Below are 19,224 nucleotides of genomic sequence, written 5' to 3'. Positions count from 1 at the left end.
TCTTCTGCACTAGTCTGGCCCTATGTCAGTGGCTGCTGTGGGTAGAGCGGCATGAGGATTGTCTTAGCCTCAGGGAGCTTGTGTTCCTGCTAGAAAAATGGCTTCATAAAGCTATTAGTAGGCAGAACAGGGTGGTAATGAGTTAATCGAGCGCTCTGGGAGAGGGAGAGGGACAGATGGCCGGGAAGGCTGTGGGAAGGATGTTGGATTTTAGCTGGTCCATGATTTGAATTTATAGAGGTAATCAGGGCAGGGCAGGTGAGGGAATTCCAAATGGGAAGACTCCAGGGACCAGTGTGCGGAGGAGAGCGGATGGTGCGGCCGTGCCTGGAACTGAGATAAGCTTCGTCTGGAAACTGGGTGGAAGCAGGAGAAGTAAGCCTGCGAGGGCAAGTGGAGTCCCAGGGTGGTCTCTGGCCTCCTTGTTGTTCCCTGTGGATTGATTTTCCTAACACCGCCTGTCTCTAGGGAGACCTGTGTCTGTGTAGTAGGAGCAGACTGGCTGGGAAGGGAGGCTGAGGATAAGGGGCAGGTCAGGGAGGATGGCTGGAGCTGGAAGAATTGGGGAATGTGGGCAGGGCCCGCTTAATTCAATAGGAGCGATTGTTTGCTGGGGCTGGATGTTGAAAATCAAGCATGGATTCCACTAGTTACTCCTGAGGGTCACGAGCCCCTACTCCTCCCAACCAGTTCTTTCAACACTGTGGGCACTGGGAGCCGAGAGCGCTAGCCTGCCGGCCTCACTGTGCTGCCTCCCGCAGGGGGACTTCCCGCTGAAGGCTGACAGGGTGGTCCAGTCTGTCAAGGCCATCTGCAACGCCCTAGCCGCCGTGGAAACTCCCGAGATCACCAGTGCTCTCAACCAGCTGCCCCCCTGCCCTTCCCGCATGCAGCCTAAGATTCAGAAGGTAACGGGCAGGGCCGAGGACTAGCCTGGGGAAGGAGGAGACGAATATTCACAGGTGACCGAATGAGTTACCTCTGACTAGATGTCCACTCACTAAAAGGCTCTTCTCTCGGCCTCCATCTTTTATGTGTGAAGAGTTTAACCACAAGAGTTCTTGGGAAATGGGTGCCAAGTGTGGCCCCTCTTCCTGAGAATGAGGATGGGCTGGGGTCTGCCCCTTGGGACTAATTGCTGGGAGCTCAGGCCAGCAAGGCTTTATTGACAGTCGCTGAGGCAATGCCTGGCAGTTTGCATGTCCAGCAGAGGGCAAAACCAAAATCTCCCCCGAGCCAGGGGCTCCGGGACTCCACAGTGGGGGCTGTGTGCTGTGCAGACAGGGCCAGCACGATGGGCGCTGTGGTCTGTAGTGGAGAGGCCTGAGGCTTGGCGTGTCTCATTTGGGTGGACACGATGATTTTATCCTCGGTCTGCCTCACTCTGTCCGCCACACGGATCTGGTAAAAACCATTCCTCTATCCTCCCTGGGGGATCTCTGCTCCTCAAATTTCAGCCCTTTCTGGACCAGATGAGCACAGCTGTGAAAAGCCCTTCTTCCAGCTCTGACAGAAAAGGCCGTGGCCCTGATGCTCCCCTCCCTCTCCTTTTTCCCCACAGGATCCCACTGTCTTGGCTGTGAGGGAAAACCGAGGTAAGGGAACTGCTCTCCATCTTTATCTAGTAGGGGCAGCTGAGGACTGTGGGCTCTGCCCCCATTCCTTTTTCTCCCTGGCCTCCTTGATTTATGGGTGCATGTCTGCCTGTGTGTGTGTGTGTGTGTTTTCCTATAGGAGGCGTGGACACAGCTGGAGAGCACATTTCTTTCCACAAAATGTTTTCTCGTTATTTTTACTGGTTATTCCTGTGGTGCCCCTGGGAGATGGTGATGTGGTGGTAGAAGGGGGCGGGGGCGTGGGTAGTGAGGCAAAGTGAGCCCTGGGTTCCAGATGGGAAAACTCTCACTTGGGGAGGCTATGATTATTCTCCAGATGGCTCATAACCCCTGTGTTTCCAATTTAGGATGGGTCTGGGGAGAAGCTGATAAAGAATTTTTCACTAGGATTCCCCCTTGAGGCTTTCAAGCAGAACTTGGCCCTACAAAGCCCATATTTCTGGGATTCTTGGTCATTGAGTCCCAGTCTTTTGGATTTCATGGACCAAGAAAATGTCCCCAAAAGTATTATTTTGGGGACCAACATAGAAATTGTCAGCTTTTATTTTGCCAAGCAATGATTTTTTTAAAGTGACAATTATTATTCCCACTATTTCCAAAAAGAAAAGACATTTAAATGTCTTTATTTAGTGTTAACACTAAATAAGAAGCAATACATAAAAATAAGGACAACGTTTAAAATTGACAATCTACCATTTTATGAGAAGCTCATGACACGCTCCTGCTTTTTTCTCATTTTACCACTTTACATTTACATTTAATGGTGAACTCTGCTCCAGCTATGAGAAACCGACTGGCATTTGGGGACTGCTGTCCTAGGTGTCCCATCCTGGTCAGTGCCATGGCAACAAGACGGCGCTTGTTGAGGCCTCACAACTTTTCCTCCTGACCACTTCCTTTCACAGAGAAGGTCGTGGAAGCCCTGACGGCTGCCATCTTGGACTTGGTGGAGCTGTACTGCAACACGTTCAACGCAGACTTCCAGACAGCGGTGCATGGGAGCCGCAAGCATGATCTCATCCAGGAGGCCTGCCATTTCTCCAGGCCCCTGGCCTTCACTGTCTGTGCCGCCCACCGCATCCCCATCACCTGGGCTACCAGGTGAGCCCAGGGCTGAATGGCCTCTAGGGAGTGAGCTGCGTTTGACTTCCAGATGGCTTTGCCTGTGCGCATGTGACCTCACTGTCCTAAGTTTAGGATCTGTGGCATTGTGGTGCACAGAGGCTGAGGGGGTGAGCCAAGTGCTTGAGGGGAACGTGGGCTGAGACATCCCAGAGAGAGAGGGTCCTCTAGGAGGTGAGAAGAGGCAGCAGCGGTCAGTCCTGCCTTCCCTCTCAGTGCTGGCTCCATCGGCATCCCTGCCCCCTCCCATCCAAGGCCAGCTGATGGAGACATGGCGACAGATGGTGGCTTCCCAGATCGAGTGCCTGCCCCACGGCCAGTGACTGCACTCCCCTGCAGACGCACAACAGGAGGGGGCGGGGAGGTGGGAGATGACCCTTTGTCTGGAGTCCTGAAGCATGCAGGGGTGGGCGGAGGGGGACGTTCATTTGGTAATCCCCGGCTCCTCTGCAGGGTTCTGCAGGGTCCCGGCATGCGGCATCTAAGGCCTGCGGGAGCAGGCATGCGGCTCCACCCCCTCGCCTTCCGGACCCCCTCCCCCTCCCTTCCTCTCCCTCTTTGTTCCTCACTTAATGTATTCCTCTGGGCAATTGGCAGAGAACAAAGGAGGCAGCCTGGGAAACCAGGGCCTTCTCTGACCTCTCTGTCAGGCACCTGTCACGAGCCACAGGGACCCCAATGTGTTGGCATTCGTGTCGGCATATGTCGTTTTCCTCCCCCACCCGTCTCACCTGCGCATGCGCTTGCGCGTCCGGCGCCCGATGGGCTGGAGCTGACTGCGAGGAGGCGGCTGCGTGGCTGGTTTCCGATAAGGAAGGAGGAAGAGCTGTGGGCCCAGCATGGAGCCTGAAACTGGGCAGAGGGATCCAGATTGAATTGCTTCCCCCGGAGCACACTTATGCAAATCCAATTTGGCTGTCCTGTCCGGTGACCCCATATTACGGTGCCCGGAGACCAGAGGAGTTTTTCCAGGGGAAATGGAGTTTGGCATAGGTTGGGTGACTGGGATGAGGTTTGGGAGCTGAGTGTCCTGACCTGCCCCCTTTCTCTTGTAGCTATGAAGATTTCTACCTCTCCTGCTCCCTCAGCCATGGCGGCAAGGAGCTCTGCAGCCCGCAGCAGACCGGAAGGGCTCACTTCTCCAAGTACCTCTTCCACCTCATCATCTGGGACCAGCAGTAAGCCCTCCCCCAGGCTCCAGTGCCTGGCCGCTGCAGATCCCCCCACACTCCGACTAGGGGCACAGCCGGGCTTAAACCAGCCTCCCTCACTAACCCTAACCAGATAAGTCATTCAGCCTCTCCAGTCTCCACTTCCCTAACTCGTAAATGGGGACAAGTATGATTTCTACCTCTCAAGTTGTTCTGAGGCTCCAATGAGATGTATTCGTAAAGGCTCATTGTAAACCGTAAGGGCCACATAAATGTTAGTTGTTAGTTTTAATAATAATTCGTTGTTTTGATCTTGTCTCCCTTAAAAGGTTTAACTAGTGTGAGGGATTCTCATCCTCTCCCTTCTTACCAGAGTTTCTATAGAATAGGGAGAGAGGGCTGTGTTTTCTTCTGTGCAGATGGAGGAGGGAAGGGTGTCCAGAGGAAAGGCAATGGGCTTGGAGCCACAGGAGAGGGGTTTCTCAGGCAGGGAGGAGGTTCAGGGCTGCAGCCAATGTTCTGGTTATCCTGACAGACCCTGGCTGAAGGTCCATGGGGGAGGTTTTGGAATGCCAGATATACTCGAGGACTGGGGAGAAGCGGGCCTTGGCTGGTTCTAAGGGTTATGGTTGCAGTTAGAAAGTACTCGCCTTTTCCTCCAGATGTGAAGCTAGAAGCCCCTTCTTGGGTGAAAAGAAAGAGGTCAGGACCAGCTCCATCTCCTGTCTGCTCCAGGGTCAGCTGATTCTCGCTCACTGCAGCAGTGCAGGGATCAGCTAACTCTCAAAATAGGCCCAGCAGCCGCACTCTGCCACCTCTAGCCAAGCCTCGGCCAGCCGGCATGTCTGCTGGCTGCTGGCGGGGCCCTAATTATAGCTGCAGGCCCCCCAGGGTAGCGGCAGCTGGGATAGAGGCAGGCTCTGCCAGTCTGTGGCAGGAGGGAGGAAGTGCCTCACTTAGGTGGCGATTTCCCTGGAGGAGTGAGGGGCAGCTGCTTTATCATGAAACTGCTAACCTTGGGGGTGGCCGCCCTCCCTCTGTGCCCTCTGGCATAGAAGCTGCTGGCCCTGGGCTGGGCAGGAGGGTGTGACAGTGTGGACTTTGGCCCAGGGACAGCTTCCCTGAAAGGTAATGTGGGTCCTCCCTCTCTTTCCACAGCTCCCCTCCCCTCTCTACCTCACCGCACCCCAGCTCCTTATCCTGAACTTGGAGGGAGTGGCTTGGTGTGGTTCACACAGAGGAGAGAACATCTGGGCTTGGGTAGCGGCAAGACTTACGGGTCTCAGTGCTTTTGGCCCTGCTGGTCTGCTTTCTCTCCCCCCTCCCCTGGGGACTTTAGAAAGCCCCTTCTTTTTATCCCTTTGGCTTTGAGAATATTTCAGGGTGAGAACCAACCATCTTGTGCCCCAGGGGTTAGGACAAGGGGCCGGGAGAGGACAGACAGGTGGGAGGACCGTGGGGCGGTGTCCACCGACCATGCCGGGGGTTCCTGGCAGAGAACGTGCCACTGCTGCTTCCTGGTTGCTTTCAGCGGCAGGAAGTTGGGGAGGGGTGGGGATTGTTCCATGGAAAAGGATTGTCAAAAAGAGCAGCTTCAGGGCCGGCCCCGTGGCTTGGTGGTTAAGTGAGCGCGCTCCACTGCTGGCGACCCGGGTTCGGATCCCGGGCTCGCACCGACGCGCTGCTTCTCCGGCCATGCTGAGGCCGCGTCCCACATACAGCAACTAGAAGGATGTGCAGCTATGACACACAACTATCTACTGGGGCTTTGGGGGGGAAAAATAAATAAATAAAATCTTAAAAAAAAAAAAAAAAAAAAGAGCAGCTTCTTGGTAACCTTCTGCAGAAATCCTAAAACAAGGGAAGGCACATGGCTTACAGTATGGGGCACGTAGTCACCCAAACGCCAGGACGGCTCTGGCAGCGAGTTCTGCCAGGTCACCACGGGTAGCCTCAGAATCGGAGTGTTTGCCTCACTCGACTGAGAGGCTGCAAAAACACCATCCTGTGCTTCTGGGAGCACCCAGTGGAGTTTGCCTACAGTTTGGGACCTGTCTTGGTTCTGCAGGAAGGCTTCCACAGGGAGCACGTCTGATATCCTGAGGGGGAGGTCAAGTTCTCAGCCTCCAGTTGACTTCTTGGGCTACCTGTCCCTTGAAGCCACAAGGGCCACACCTCCTGATTTGATTTCCTGTCCTCCCTAGGATCTGCTTCCCTGTGCAGGTGAACTGGCTGCCTCGGGAGACCCTGCTGTGTGCCACTCTCTGTGCAGTGCCTGTCCCCCCACCTGGCAGCTCCTCGGAGACCAATAAGCAGCGGCGGGTGCCTGAAGCCCTGGGCTGGGTCACTACCCCACTCTTCAACTTCAGGCAGTACGTGGGCCCCAGGGCGGCAGCTTCTTGGCCCTGGAAGGGAAGGAGGGGGCTAGAGGGGCTTGGCTGCTGTACTGGTTAGTGTCCCTCCGGAGGGTTGGCCATGTGGGGCTCATCAACAGAGTCCAGAGGGTGCCAGCCCTGGTAGAGGGGACCAAGGCACGGGACGAGAGACCAGGATGATTGATGTAACCAGCAACTACTGGGCAGGACTGGTGGCACAGGCTTGTTGGCGAGGAGCATGGGAATGCAATGCGTGGGTAACATGCCCTCTGCTCTTGTCATTGGGAGGACCTTGAGGTCACCTGGTCCAGCTCTCTACCTCATGAAGGCATCCCTGCTACCAGGTCATCCAGACCAGAGTGTGGTTAGCTCAGAAAGTCTTCCTGGAGGGGGCGGGCTTTTACAGGACTTGGAAGAAGGAACAGGCCATGGTCTAAGGGGAGAATGAGAGAGAGAGGAGCTAGGGGCTGGCTTCGAACAGAAAAGGCAGATTTTTGGACGGGGGAGCAGGAGGAAAGCCATCTCCTTAGCCATTGGGTTTGTTGGCTCATTCCACCTTCCATGCTTCTTAGAGTCCTGACCTGTGGCCGGAAGCTTCTGGGCTTATGGCCAGCAACACAGGAAAACCCCAGTGCCCGTTGGAGTGCGCCTAACTTCCACCAGCCGGATAGCGTCATCCTGCAGGTAAGACCCCAACCCACCCATCAAGACCACTCTGGAGTCAGCTCCAAGTCTCCCCTGAGGTTTGGGCTGGGACTTTGGGCATGGAATGATGATGTGACTGAAGCAACAGGTTGAATATGGTTACACCTGGAGTGGGAGGGCGAATTCTGTGGAATCTACGTCCCATCTGCTGGAGGCGAACTTGGATTTCAGGGAGCCTGAAGCAATGTCTGAGACCTTCCGCATCCAGGGCCCAGCTCCTCGGAGTCCCTTGTATTGAACTCTCATTACTAAGGCTGATAAAATCTGAGCCGTGCCCTCTAGGGGCCAAGGGGAAGCCTTCCTGTAGCCAGTCACTCCGTGCTGTAGCGGGCTGGACCCATTCTCTGGGGAGAGGAGGAGGAGCTGCTCAGTCCAAGGTCTAGTTACAGGTTTCTGGCTCCTGTTTCTTGTGGCTATGAAATGCTTTGGTGTGGAATATGGAATGTCAAAGTGGATACAGAATGAAATGGAATGATATAGAATGAAAGCTCCGAGAGGCAGACATTTTTATGGGTCTTATTTACTCCACTATGCCCAGGCCTAGAACAGTGCTTCGTACACATTAGGGTTCAGTAAACATTTGCCGAATGAGGGAACATGGAACTCCTTTTGAGGACTGGCTTACTCAGCTCTGATACCCATTTTAGGAGGGTGCCCACCTGGCAGCCTAGAGCTAGGGGACCGAGTATCGCAGGCTTCAGAGTTGGTAGGCCCTCCCTGGCGTGTGGCCCCACCTCCCTTCAGGCAGCAGTGCCCCCCAGGACCGCACTGGAGGCTCCCAGTGGCTCCGCCTGGTGACACTTCTGTTGAGTCCTGGCCTGCGGCCATCTGCTCACCCGGGCACGTCTTCACCCAACTCCTCCTCTCTTGCCCACTTTTTTCTCTCTCTCTTTTTTCCCTTCTCATCTTTTGCTCGAAGTTACAGCTGGAAGGGACTTTAGCGATCACTGAGTCCAACTGGGTTATTTTACAGACAAAGAACCCAGTGAGGGGGAGGGAGGGGAGCAGGGAAAAAGGCAGGAACGCTGGCATGTGACAGAGAAGCTGGAGGCCCAGTTGGTGGCAGCCATCACTCACCTGCCTGTTCTCTCTCCTGGCTTCTCTGACACCGTCCCCCAGATTGACTTCCCCACCTCGGCCTTCGACATCAAGTTCACCAGCCCCGCTGGAGACAAATTCAGCCCCCGCTATGAGTTTGGCAGCCTCCGGGAGGAAGACCAGCGCGTGCTTAAAAACATCATGCGGAAGGAGTCCCTGTACTGGTGAGGCCCGGGGCATCCCCTAGGTGTGGCTTAGACCCCCACTAAGTCTGTCGCATTCTATCTGACCTTCTCTTACCTGCCAGGTCCAGGTCCCTGGCCTCCTGCTTTGGGAGTAGAGGTGGGATGGGGTGGGCATTGCCACCTAGGCAGGACGTGGTGGAGAGAGGGCTCTGCTGAGGATAGCCCCCAGGCCTTTTTTCTTGAGCTGACACTAGGCCAAGTGGAGAGGTCAGGCTCGGGATTAGATCTGGGAATGCCTCTCCCCTCACTGGGGACTTGGCCCAGACTTGGCTTGCCAGGAGGACCAGAGCTTTGCCCCACACCCCAGACAAGCTGTCTACTACTTACTGTCCACTGGGGCAGCTGGCTGCCATCCTCACCACCCTGCCCCCACCTCTTGCCCCTTCCACACCCACAGCTTTTGCATTTCTTTGGCCCTGTCACTTTCCAAAAGGGGTCAGGCAAGCTGGCAGCTCTCAGGGGTAAGCAAGTCCAAGCTGATCTCACCCTTGGCTGCTTCCTCACCAGGACTGGAGAAGGGTGGGTGAGGAACTGGGAGCTGGCGGAGCTGGTGGGCTCTGGGCTCCTCCCTGCCTGCTCTCTTTGTGTACCTCTCTGGCTCCTGCAGGGCCCTGCGCATGTGGTAGGTGGGGGAAACGAGAGACAGGGCTCATGTCTCCATCATGTCCCACCCAGGGCAGCCAGAGTAGCTGAGTGACTGCAGACCTCCCCTGCCCCGGCTCCTCTGCTGACCGCTTGCTTCATTAGCCTCTCAGCTCCCTTCTCCTATTAGACGCCTGATCTCAGGCAAGACCCAATTAGCTGCAGGTCTTTTAAAACCTCCAGCTGGCCCCAGGAAGCCCCAGGAGGTCTCAGCTGCCCAGACCCTGACCTGTGAGGACCACTGCCCTCTGGTGGCTCTACTTGGGAGTGGTGCCCTAAGGGCATCCTCAGGAAGGGTAGTGAATTTGTGCCCTTGGCCCCAGCATTCTGCCTTGGTCTGCGATGTCCCTGAGTCAGGACTGAAGATGAGGTTTGGGCCCTGGTTTCGAAACTTTGCTTCACACATCGCAGTCGTCTAGGGATCTTTTAAAAATGCCGATGACTGGCTTCCCCAGACACTCTGACTTAATTGGTACTGGATGTGGCCTGGGCAAGGGGATTTTACACAGCTCCTCAGGGGACTGTACTGTGCAGCCGAGTTTGGGAACTATTGGTTTGGAGAGAGAGTAGCCTTCTCTTGGACAGCAGGTACCCTGTTCTCTGGCTGACTACTCTCTCTCACCTCCCCCCACACCGGCAGGCTCACTGATGCTGACAAGAAGCGCCTGTGGGAGAAGCGCTATTATTGCCACTCGGAGGTGAGCTCGCTCCCCCTGGTGCTCGCCAGCGCCCCCAGCTGGGAGTGGGCGTGCCTGCCCGACACCTATGCCCTCCTGAAGCAGTGGACGCACATGAACCACCAGGATGCCCTGGGGCTCCTGCATGCCACGTGAGTTGTGACACCACCGGTCCGGTCCCCCCGGAAGCCGGGCTGGCACTGCCTTCACTGACCTGAGCCCGCCATGGGGAGCCTGGTCAAGGGGGCTTGGAAAGGCAGAGCTTTTCTACTTCTCCTTGTTTGCTCTTGCTTTTTCTCCTTTTCCCCCAACATTATATAGTGAACATCCATGTACCCACCACCTAGATTCTGCCTATTACATTTGCTGTCTTGCTCTGTCACGTGTCCACCTACCACCCAGCTTCCTTGTATGCATTTTGAAGTAAATTGCAGACAGCATAACTCCCTCCTAAACGCTTTCGCATGCACATCTTTAACTAGAGCTCAATGTTTGTTTACGTTTTTTTCTTTTGGGGCAAAACTTGCATAGCAGGGAATGCCAAGCCTTCTCGTACTGTGTTGACTGTTGACAGGTGCACACACCCGTGTGACCCAGACCTCATCACCGAGTTCTGCGTGAACAGTCCTCTCCTCCCTCTTTCCTCTGAAGGGCTCTGTGGGGACATAGGCTCCCAGTCTAGAGCCCTGGGCTGCCTTTACTAGATGGTACCCACGATTCCTGGCTTCTTTCTCACCACTCTCAGTATTAAAATGGACCCAATCCATGTGTCTTGCCTTCAGGACTTTTTGAGGCAACGGTTTTGCTAATCTCTGCTAAACTAATGCTGCCAAGGTATACCGGCTGATATAAAATCCCGTGACTCTCTGTTACTTGCCTGGCAAGCTTTGCATTAAAGGATAGTACCAAGACACAATAATGCTTTAACCCTCACGAGGGCTCTTTGGTGATGGGAATTTCTGGCACAACACCCACTCTGACCATGGGCCAGGGCCATTCTCAAGGGTTGCTGTCTGGTTGCTTAGGATTATTCTAGTGGCTTTGGCAGATTCTGGGAGTCGTTGCCTTTCCTCCATCTGTGCCTCTGAAGCCCGGTGTGGGGTGCGTGCTCACTCCTGTGCTCAGAGCCTGTGGCTGGGCCGTTAGTCCTGGGCCCTGTCTTGCAGCTTCCCGGACCAGGAGGTGCGCCGCATGGCTGTGCAGTGGATCGGCTCGCTCTCAGATGCCGAGCTGCTTGACTACTTGCCCCAGCTCGTACAGGTGGGTGGACTGGCCTTCCCTCCAGTTTTCAGGGTCCCACCCCAAGCCCACAAGTCAGTCTGCATTCCGCCCTTAGAACCCAGGGTCCCCAGGGGCTAGTAGTCGGTGTAGGTTACAGGCAGGCAGTAGAGCCTCACATCTGCTCTCTCCTAAACAGGCCCTGAAGTATGAGTGCTACCTGGACAGCCCCTTGGTGCGCTTCCTCCTGAAACGAGCTGTCTCTGACTTGAGGGTGACTCACTACTTTTTCTGGTAACACTCTGTGCCACAAGATGGGAGGTTCCCCGGGAGTGTTTGACTCTGCGGCTTGTGAGGGTGGGGAGCTGAGCCGCCTGGGCTCCAGCATGTTGCTGACTTGCCACGAGGCCTTGGACTAGCACCTTTTCCTTGGGGGGCTCTCCACGGTGAGCATCATCCCTTGTCCTCCTCCACCTGCGCACAGCAGAAATATGAAGGAAAAACTAGATGCAGAGGAGCTTTGAGCTCTCCTTAAAGACAGAATGGGACAGACTGGAATACGGACGAGTACCTCTGTATAAGCTAAGCACACAGAGTCTATTTTCCCTCCCAAGTTTGGGCTGGATTTTCCAGGGAGCTGGAGCTGGGTCTGATCCCTTCCCCCCCAACACACACCCTTGCCTGGGATCCTCTGAGGTCCTGGCTCCCTGCTCCCTCTGCCTTGCAGGTTGCTGAAGGACGGCCTCAAGGACTCTCAGTTCAGCATCCGCTACCAGTATCTGCTGGCAGCCTTGTTGTGCTGCTGTGGCAAGGGGCTGAGAGAGGAGTTTAACCGCCAGTGCTGGCTTGTCAACGTCCTGGCCAAGCTGGCCCAGCAGGTCCGGGAGGCTGCCCCGTCTGCACGGCAGGTGAGCGGGGCGAGGCTGCTTCGATCCATTTCTGCTCCTGGCTTCTGCAGCTAGTCTTTTATTTATTTATTTTTTTTGTGAGGAAGATCAGCCCTGAGCTAACATCCGTGCTAATCCTTCTCTTTTTGCTGAGGAAGACCGGCTCTGAGCTAACATCTATTGCCAATCCTCCTCTTTTTTTTTTTTCCCCCCAAAGCCCCAGTAGATAGTTGTATGTCATACTTGCACATCCTGCTAGTTGCTGTATGTGGGACATGGCCTCAGCATGGCCAGAGAAGCGGTGCGTCGGTGCGCGCCCGGGATCCGAACCCGGGCCGCCAGTAGCGGAGCACGCGCACTTAACCGCTAAGCCACGGGGCCGGCCCTGCAGCTAGTCTTTAACTCCTGGGCATCCTGACCAGCAGGAGGGCGCTTGACCATCTCTGGTTTAAGGGCTGGAAGGAGGTGACTCTGTCACTAACCTGGAATTGACAGTCTCCTGGCTGGATACAGACCATGGGTGTGTTTTGTTTGACCGGCAAAATGTTAAAATTTTCACTGAACTATTTGCCTTAAAGGCTAGGCACAGTCATGTAAGTTGTTCACTGCACTAGAGCAACAGCCAGAAGGGGCAAGTATGGACTGAAATCCTGTTGCACTTTGTTCACTTGCTGTGAGCCGTGGTCAGCGCTGCGGCCCACTGGAGGGCACCTTCATCTGTTTGCACAAAGGGGCTGCATCAGGCCAGCAGTGCTCCTTGTTGCTATATTTAAAAATTGGGAGATCTTAAAGTCCAGATTGTTGACTTTTCTTGACAGCAGCCTGAGCAGCATCTCCCCCTGGAGACACAGCCTGCCCTCTCAGTTCACTAGGGCCTGCTTCACGCTGTTCTGTCATCCACCTAGCCTCTCTGGGTCTGGGCTTGCTGCCCAGGTGCTGTCCCAGGCTAGTGTCTGGGGGGAGTGGTTGTCCTTCGTTGCGGGCTCCTTCTCAAGTGGTTGTCTTCATACTGGGCGGCCACCTCTGGGAGAGGCTGGTTCTGAGTGGAGCTTATGGGTGTCCCACCTTACCCCACTCCCCTTCTCCGCTCCCTCTCAGGGGATCCTCCGCACGGGCCTGGAGGAGGTGAGGCAGTTCTTTGCCCTCAATGGCTCCTGCCGCCTGCCGCTCAGCCCCAGCTTGCTGGTGAAGGGCATCGTGCCCAGGGTGAGTGACTGGGGGGTTTGGGGCTCTGGGAGTGGGAGGTCTCAGTGGAGGCAAGGTCCTCACTGCCCTGGTTATTGAGAGAAATGAGGAAGAAAGGCGTATCTGGGGCCTCTTCCCAACCCTGACGCATAGGGACTTTGGCCTGACAGCTGTGCAGGCTGGAGCAGTTGGGCTGGGGGCTGGGTAGGTTGGGGCTGAAGTCCGGGCTGGTGATGATGATCGCAGCTCTCGCCTGTCACCTGCCGAGCAGCCTCTCTGCGTCCCGGCACTGGCTAAGTGCTTTACGCTGTTATCACGTGTCATCCTCACAACTCTTATGAAGTCGGTATTGTTGTTAGACCCATTTACAGCAGCGTCAGCTGAGGTAGCGATAACTTATCAGAAGTCACACAACTAGTGAGCTGTGTGCAGAATGAACTGAAGGGCTGAGGGATCAGGTACCGGAGCTGAGGTCGTGACCAGCTGGACAGGATGACGGCAGTGGGGAGGGGAGGAAAGAATATGGGCTCTTGAGAAGCCCGGGAGAGACAGTGAGCAGCTGGGCCGGCAGCAGCTTGACGCAGGTGGAGAGGCCATGCCTTCCAGGCCGTGGGCCGGCCTGACCCTGGTACCACCCTCTCCACCGTGGCAGGACTGTTCCTACTTCAGCTCCAACGCTGTCCCCCTCAAGCTCTCCTTCCAAAATGTGGACCCGCTGGGTGAGAACATCCGTGTCATCTTCAAGGTGAGGACACTTCACTCAAGCCTGGTGGGATGAAGGTGGTAGAGAGAAGGGGAGGAGGGAGCCTGAGGGTGGCAGACGCAGCCCCGGGCAGTTCTCTTCCCGCTATTCCACAACGCCATTTTACTGTGTGAAAGACAACAGGTCGAAAAGGAAATAGACTAACTCTGCATGGCCCCAGAGGGCTAGGAACAGAGTGTGGTAGGTGTAGGGAGGCAAAGGACAGCTCAGTACATGGAAGCACTTTCTAGGAAGCAGACCTACCCCAACAATGGCATGGATAAGGTGGTGATCTGCTTGTCCCTGGGGGTATTCAAGCAGAGGCTAAATGACTACATGACAGCCACGTTGAAGAGGAAATTAAGATATCAGGTGTGGGTTGGGCTAGATGAACCCTGAGGTCCTTTCTAACTGATACATCCATGATTCCGAGAAGTAAATGATAGTCTCAGAGCATATAATCTAGTGGGGGGAGTGAAATGCTTGTACGTGACTTAGTAACTTAGACGTTTGCTGTGCGTACGCTCCAAATCCAAGGTATAAGTGCTCATGTTTGAAACAGGCTTGATGGTCATGAGGGCTGCATGAAGAAGGGAAAGCTGAATTCAATTCAGATGGGGCTGTGGTGTGGGCTCTTCTCTTGAGAGAAGAGCCAGAACACCACATGTGCACAATGTGGTTACTGGCCCACCTCTGCCTGTTTGATGTGGTGTGAGCTGAGTAAGCAGTCAGAGGTGCCAGGTGGGAGAACTGGGCCATCCCCTGTCACTGGAGTTTGGGCCCAGGTTGCCCTCCTAGGAGATGTGGGAGCTGGGGGAGGCGGTGGAGGTGGGTTCTGGTCACTGTCTTCCTCCATGCAGTGCGGGGACGACCTTCGCCAGGACATGCTAACCCTGCAGATGATTCGCATCATGAGCAAGATCTGGGTCCAGGAGGGGCTGGACATGCGCATGGTCATTTTCCGCTGCTTCTCCACTGGCCGGGGGAGAGGTAAGTCGGCAGTGGGCGGGGGCTGCGAATAGGCAGCTGGTATGGAGGGCACCCTTGCTTACTGCCCTCTGCCCATTCCCTGACATGAGCTGTATACTTCTCCAAAAAAGTGAAAACCGCAAGAGTATTTCATTAGAAGCTGTAGCATGGCATTAAAAGAAGGCAGGCAAGGGAGACTGTTATAAAATAAAACAGACTTGGAGACATAACAACAAACATACTGTGTAGACTTGGGATCCTGATTCAGACAAACCAACTGTAAAAAGATATTTTTTGAGACAATGGGGGAAATTTAAGTATAGACTGGGTTAGATTAGATCAGATCAAAGAATGACTGTTAATTTTTCAGATGTGATAATGGCATGATGGGTATGTCCTTGTTAGTTGTCCTTGAAATAATCAGAGTGAAATGACATGTCTGGGATTTGCTTTAAAATATCCTAGCCAGGGGGGAAAGCAAGGTTGACTGAATGAAATAGAGGAAACAAGATTAGCAAAATGTTGATAATTTTTGAAATTAGGTGATGGTTATGTGTGAATTCATGATACCGTTCTCTTTATTCTTACGTGTATTTGAAAATTCCCATAGTAAAAGTTAAAAACTAAAAAGGAGCAGCAGTTGTGAATGCGGGAGACCAAGCACCCCCATTGTGGGATAGGAGGCCTGGGCAGTGGCCTTCCTTTCTCCCCTTGTCCTTTTCCCTTATTATTGGGCTATGTCCACATGTCCTAGAGCTGGATTTGGACGGAGGCATCCATCAAAGCTCTTGTAGTCGTCTCCCGACAGTCCCCTCTCTCTGCTCTGGAGTGACCCCATTGCCTCCTCTCCCAGGGATGGTGGAGATGATCCCCAACGCCGAGACCCTGCGCAAGATCCAGGTGGAGCATGGGGTGACCGGCTCCTTCAAGGACCGGCCCCTCGCCGACTGGCTGCAGAAACACAACCCTGGGGAGGAGGAGTACGAGAAGGTAGGATGGGGGCGAGGCTGGGCTGGGCCAGGCCTGATGCTGCACATTGCTGCGTTTCCACAGGCCTGCATGTACGCGGAGAAGACAACTCAGCCGTGTTGGGAGGAAAGAAACACTCCTCCTTGGTTGACTAGTGCCTCCAAATGCATAGGGGTGGGTCAAATGTGTTGTCAGCAGACTGAGAAAATCCCTTGGTATCTGACAACAGGAGACCTTCATTGAGTTCCCCTGGCAGGTTGAGTTTTGGAGGAGGGGGACCAATGTTTGAGAACCTGCCTGGTATCCCTTCTAATTGTGGATCCTGTTCAGTTTCTTCTGTGCCCTCAGAGGGGTTCAGGGGTCTTTTGAAGAACAAGAGTTGGTTGGAACAGACTTTAGAGATCATTTTAATTTAACTCCTCTTTTCATAGTGAATGAAGAATCACTCATTTGTGCCTAGTTATGGAGCTGGTTTGTGGCAAGGCTGTAACTGGAAGCCAGGATTGGAGCTAGATAAGAGCTGGAGATGACAGAGAAGGGGGCTGACCTGGTCCTCGGGTGGAGCTGTACTGAGTGGTAGGACCTTGGTGGCCTGCTGTGGTCCATGGCTGGCCTAGTCTCTGGGTTAATTAAGTTTAGGGGAGAGAACAATTCACAATATCCAAACTCATAAGAGACTGAGTATAAGCCAGAATGCTAATTTATATAATTTAACTTCCAAGGAGATCCAAATACTAATTTATATTGATCAATGCATTTTATCCCTGAGGGAAAACCTACGTGGACAGCTAAATCATAATCAGAATGTGGTTTAGTGAACATCTAATTAGATGATCTTAAATGGCCTCAAATGTTTGCGTTCCCCAGGGTTTAGTACCCAGCCTGCTGTGCTCTCTTTGCATTCTTCTTGTGCCAGCTCCTCATCTCTTATTACTTTAACTACCACCCATTTGCTGATGCCTTCCACAGCCATTCTTCTAGCCCCCTCCACTCCCTCGAGCTGTGTACTCTACAGCCACCTGCTTGCCGGCTGTCTCTTGTGCTTCACCTGTACTCACACTCAGTACAGTCGTGTGCCACTGAACGATGGGGAGATGTTCAGAAAAATGCGTCGGTAGGTGATTTCGTTGTTGTGTGAACATCGTAGAGTGCACTTACACAAACCTAGATGGTGTAGCCTTCTACACACCTAGGCTACACGGCACTAATCTTACGGGACCTCCATCATCTGTGCAGTCCGTCGTTGACAGAAACGTCGTTACGCAGCGCATGACTGTATAGGCAAAACTAAGCTTTCTGTCTCTCCTTCTCTTTTTTTAAAGATTTTATTTATTTTATTTTTTGCCCCCAAAGCCCCAGTAGATAGTTGTATGTCATAGCTGCACACCCTTCTAGTTGCTGTATGTGGGACTCGGCCCCAGGATGGACAGAGAAGTGGTGCCTCAACGCGCACCCGGGATCCGAACCCGGGCCGCCAGCATCGCAGCGCACGCACTTAACCACCAAGCTACGGGGCCGGCCTTCTCCTTCTCTTCAAACGTGCTTTTTGTGTGTTTCCTATCAGTAAATGGTAAGACTCTGTGCAGTCACTCAAGACAGAGCCGTGCTTCCTTCGGCCTTACCTCTGCTGTACCCAGCCCTGTTGATTCTTCTTCCCAAATCTCTCAAATCTGTCCTCTTCTTCCCATTTCTTTCAGCTATTTCCTGTCTGTCCCCTGAACCACTGTAATGCTTCTTCTCCTTCCACTGCCATCCTCTGCTTGATTTCAAAGTTTTTTAATAAAGTACAGACCACTCATGTCACTGCTTTTCTCTGAGTTCTTCAAAGGCTCCCTATGTCCTAAAAGATAAGTCCACCATCCGTAGCACTGCATGCAAGGGCTTTTGTAACCCAGCCCTGCCTCCCCTGTAGTCTCATCACTGCACCTTCCATCTCATGATAACTTAACGCTTCAGCCTAGCGGGCTACTTGCATTTCCTTGATAACTTTAGATGATAGTATTCCTTTTGCCTGGAAAGCCATTTCTTCCATTTCCCATCCCTCAAAACCCACCCCCTCCACGTTGCAAACTTCAAGTCCTCTACCCCTGGAGAGGAGTAGTATGGATTCTTTCCTCCCTCCCGCCCACCCCGAATGCTATTTATACTAACATGTATTTTTCAGGTGTTAAACAGCCACCATGCAGAGGCACCGTGCTTGGTGCTGGAATTATGGTTACTTCCTGCCAGTGTAATAAAGGGTCAAAATATATCTGATAGAAGTATGTACAGGGCCGGCTCTGTGGCTTAGCGGTTAAGTGCGCGCGCTCTGATGCTGGCGACCCGGGTTCGGATCCCGGGAGCGCCCCGAGGCACCACTTCTCCGTCCAACGCGAGGCCGAGTCCCACGTACAGCAACTAGAAGGATGTGAACCTATGACATACAACTATCTACTGGGGCTTTGGGGGGAAAAAACTGAATAAATAAAATCTTTAAAAAAAAAAAAAAAAGTAAAGGAAGATAGGCACGGATGTTAGCTCAGGGCCAGTCTTCCTCAGCAAAGAGAGGATGATTGGCATCGGATGTTAGCTCAGGGCTGATCTTCCTCACAAAAGACAATAAACAAAACTTTGAAAGTCTTTTAAAAAAAAAAAAAGAAGTATGTACAGCAAGAGTACACACATACACAGAAACTAGCTCTGCTCCTTTGTGTTTAATATCAACCATTCAAAGATAGCTTCTCAGTTCTAGCCTTTCTGCTGGAATAACGCTGGTAGTTTCTTATGATAATTTCCAGTAGGAAAGAACTAGAGATATTTATCTCTTGGTAAAGAGAGAATCCCACATCCTACCAGTGAAACCCCTTAAATCAGGGGGCTCCTTTGTACGGTGAGACCTCCTGTCGGAGAGCAGCTAACGTTCTGCGTAACTTAGGTGACGAGGCTTCAGTCAGTTACATGGGCACACAGCTGTTCTGTGAGTCAAAATAGGATGCATTTCAGGTGGAAAGAATATCTGTAACAGGAAGACAGGTTGATGGAAATGAAGGTGAAGACTGGAGTTGATGGGTTATACTCCTTAGTGTGTGGCTTCTTTTCATTCATTTATTTGCCTTCCAGAGAAATCGTCTTTCTCTTCCAGGAGGTGCATTCTCTGATTTCTTCACAAACTTTCTATTCTTGGTTTCCTATGGATTAGTCATCTGGTTTAATTTGACAAGTAACTGGGGGCATTCTGTGTGTAGCTAGTTTTGAAATAGGCCTTGTGGACAGCCAAGAAGCTTCTGGGAGAGAAGATCCTAGACCCGGGGGGAGTGAAAAGACTAAGCAGTGAGTGAATGGTGGTGGCGCTGGGGCTGTAGGGCTCAATGAGGGAGGAGTCACTGTGAACTGGGAAGGTCTAGGACTCAGGAAGGTCCATGGAGGATGGGTGGAAATGTGCAGAGGGGGCGGTGAGGGCATTCACTCTGCATCTGGGAAGCTTTCTGTCATTCCCAGCTTTGTACATTCCTAGTTGGCTGTGACAGTTGTTGCCCTCTGCTGACGAGTCTTTCTTGAGTTCTTGGGAAGTCCATAAAGCTCACAAAGAGGATTTAGAGGGTGAAAGGTGTCCACTTACTAATTCCATTTGTTTTTACTTCCTGGAAAGACAGATAAGGGGACAGATGTTGACCAGATAAAACAAGGTAGATGTATCCCCTCAC

General features: G+C 53.2%; 1 protein-coding gene across 4 annotated transcripts in view; it reads left to right on the top strand.

Annotated features, from left to right (window-relative positions):
* Nucleotides 1–19,224, top strand: part of PIK3C2B (phosphatidylinositol-4-phosphate 3-kinase catalytic subunit type 2 beta) — a 62,356-nt gene that overhangs the window by 30,195 nt on the left and 12,937 nt on the right. For all 4 annotated transcript variants that reach the window (XM_087436943.1, XM_004425134.3, XM_087436933.1 and 1 more), the window contains 15 exons: nt 762–908; nt 1,562–1,595; nt 2,522–2,717; nt 3,794–3,916; nt 6,094–6,261; nt 6,837–6,948; nt 8,089–8,231; nt 9,535–9,723; nt 10,738–10,831; nt 10,989–11,083; nt 11,517–11,697; nt 12,775–12,882; nt 13,514–13,606; nt 14,464–14,593; nt 15,426–15,562. In XM_087436943.1, the coding sequence (XP_087293069.1) occupies nt 762–908; nt 1,562–1,595; nt 2,522–2,717; nt 3,794–3,916; nt 6,094–6,261; nt 6,837–6,948; nt 8,089–8,231; nt 9,535–9,723; nt 10,738–10,831; nt 10,989–11,083; nt 11,517–11,697; nt 12,775–12,882; nt 13,514–13,606; nt 14,464–14,593; nt 15,426–15,562 (1,950 nt within the window). The remainder of the gene's footprint in view (nt 1–761; nt 909–1,561; nt 1,596–2,521; nt 2,718–3,793; nt 3,917–6,093; nt 6,262–6,836; nt 6,949–8,088; nt 8,232–9,534; nt 9,724–10,737; nt 10,832–10,988; nt 11,084–11,516; nt 11,698–12,774; nt 12,883–13,513; nt 13,607–14,463; nt 14,594–15,425; nt 15,563–19,224) is intronic.

This window comes from Ceratotherium simum, chromosome 2, assembly GCF_057802395.1.
Source record: "Ceratotherium simum simum isolate JZ-2026a chromosome 2, ASM5780239v1, whole genome shotgun sequence".
Taxonomy (NCBI): Eukaryota; Metazoa; Chordata; class Mammalia; order Perissodactyla; family Rhinocerotidae; genus Ceratotherium; species Ceratotherium simum.
The sequence above is the reverse complement of the archived record's forward strand: the minus strand, read 5'-3'. Positions and strand labels throughout refer to the sequence as shown.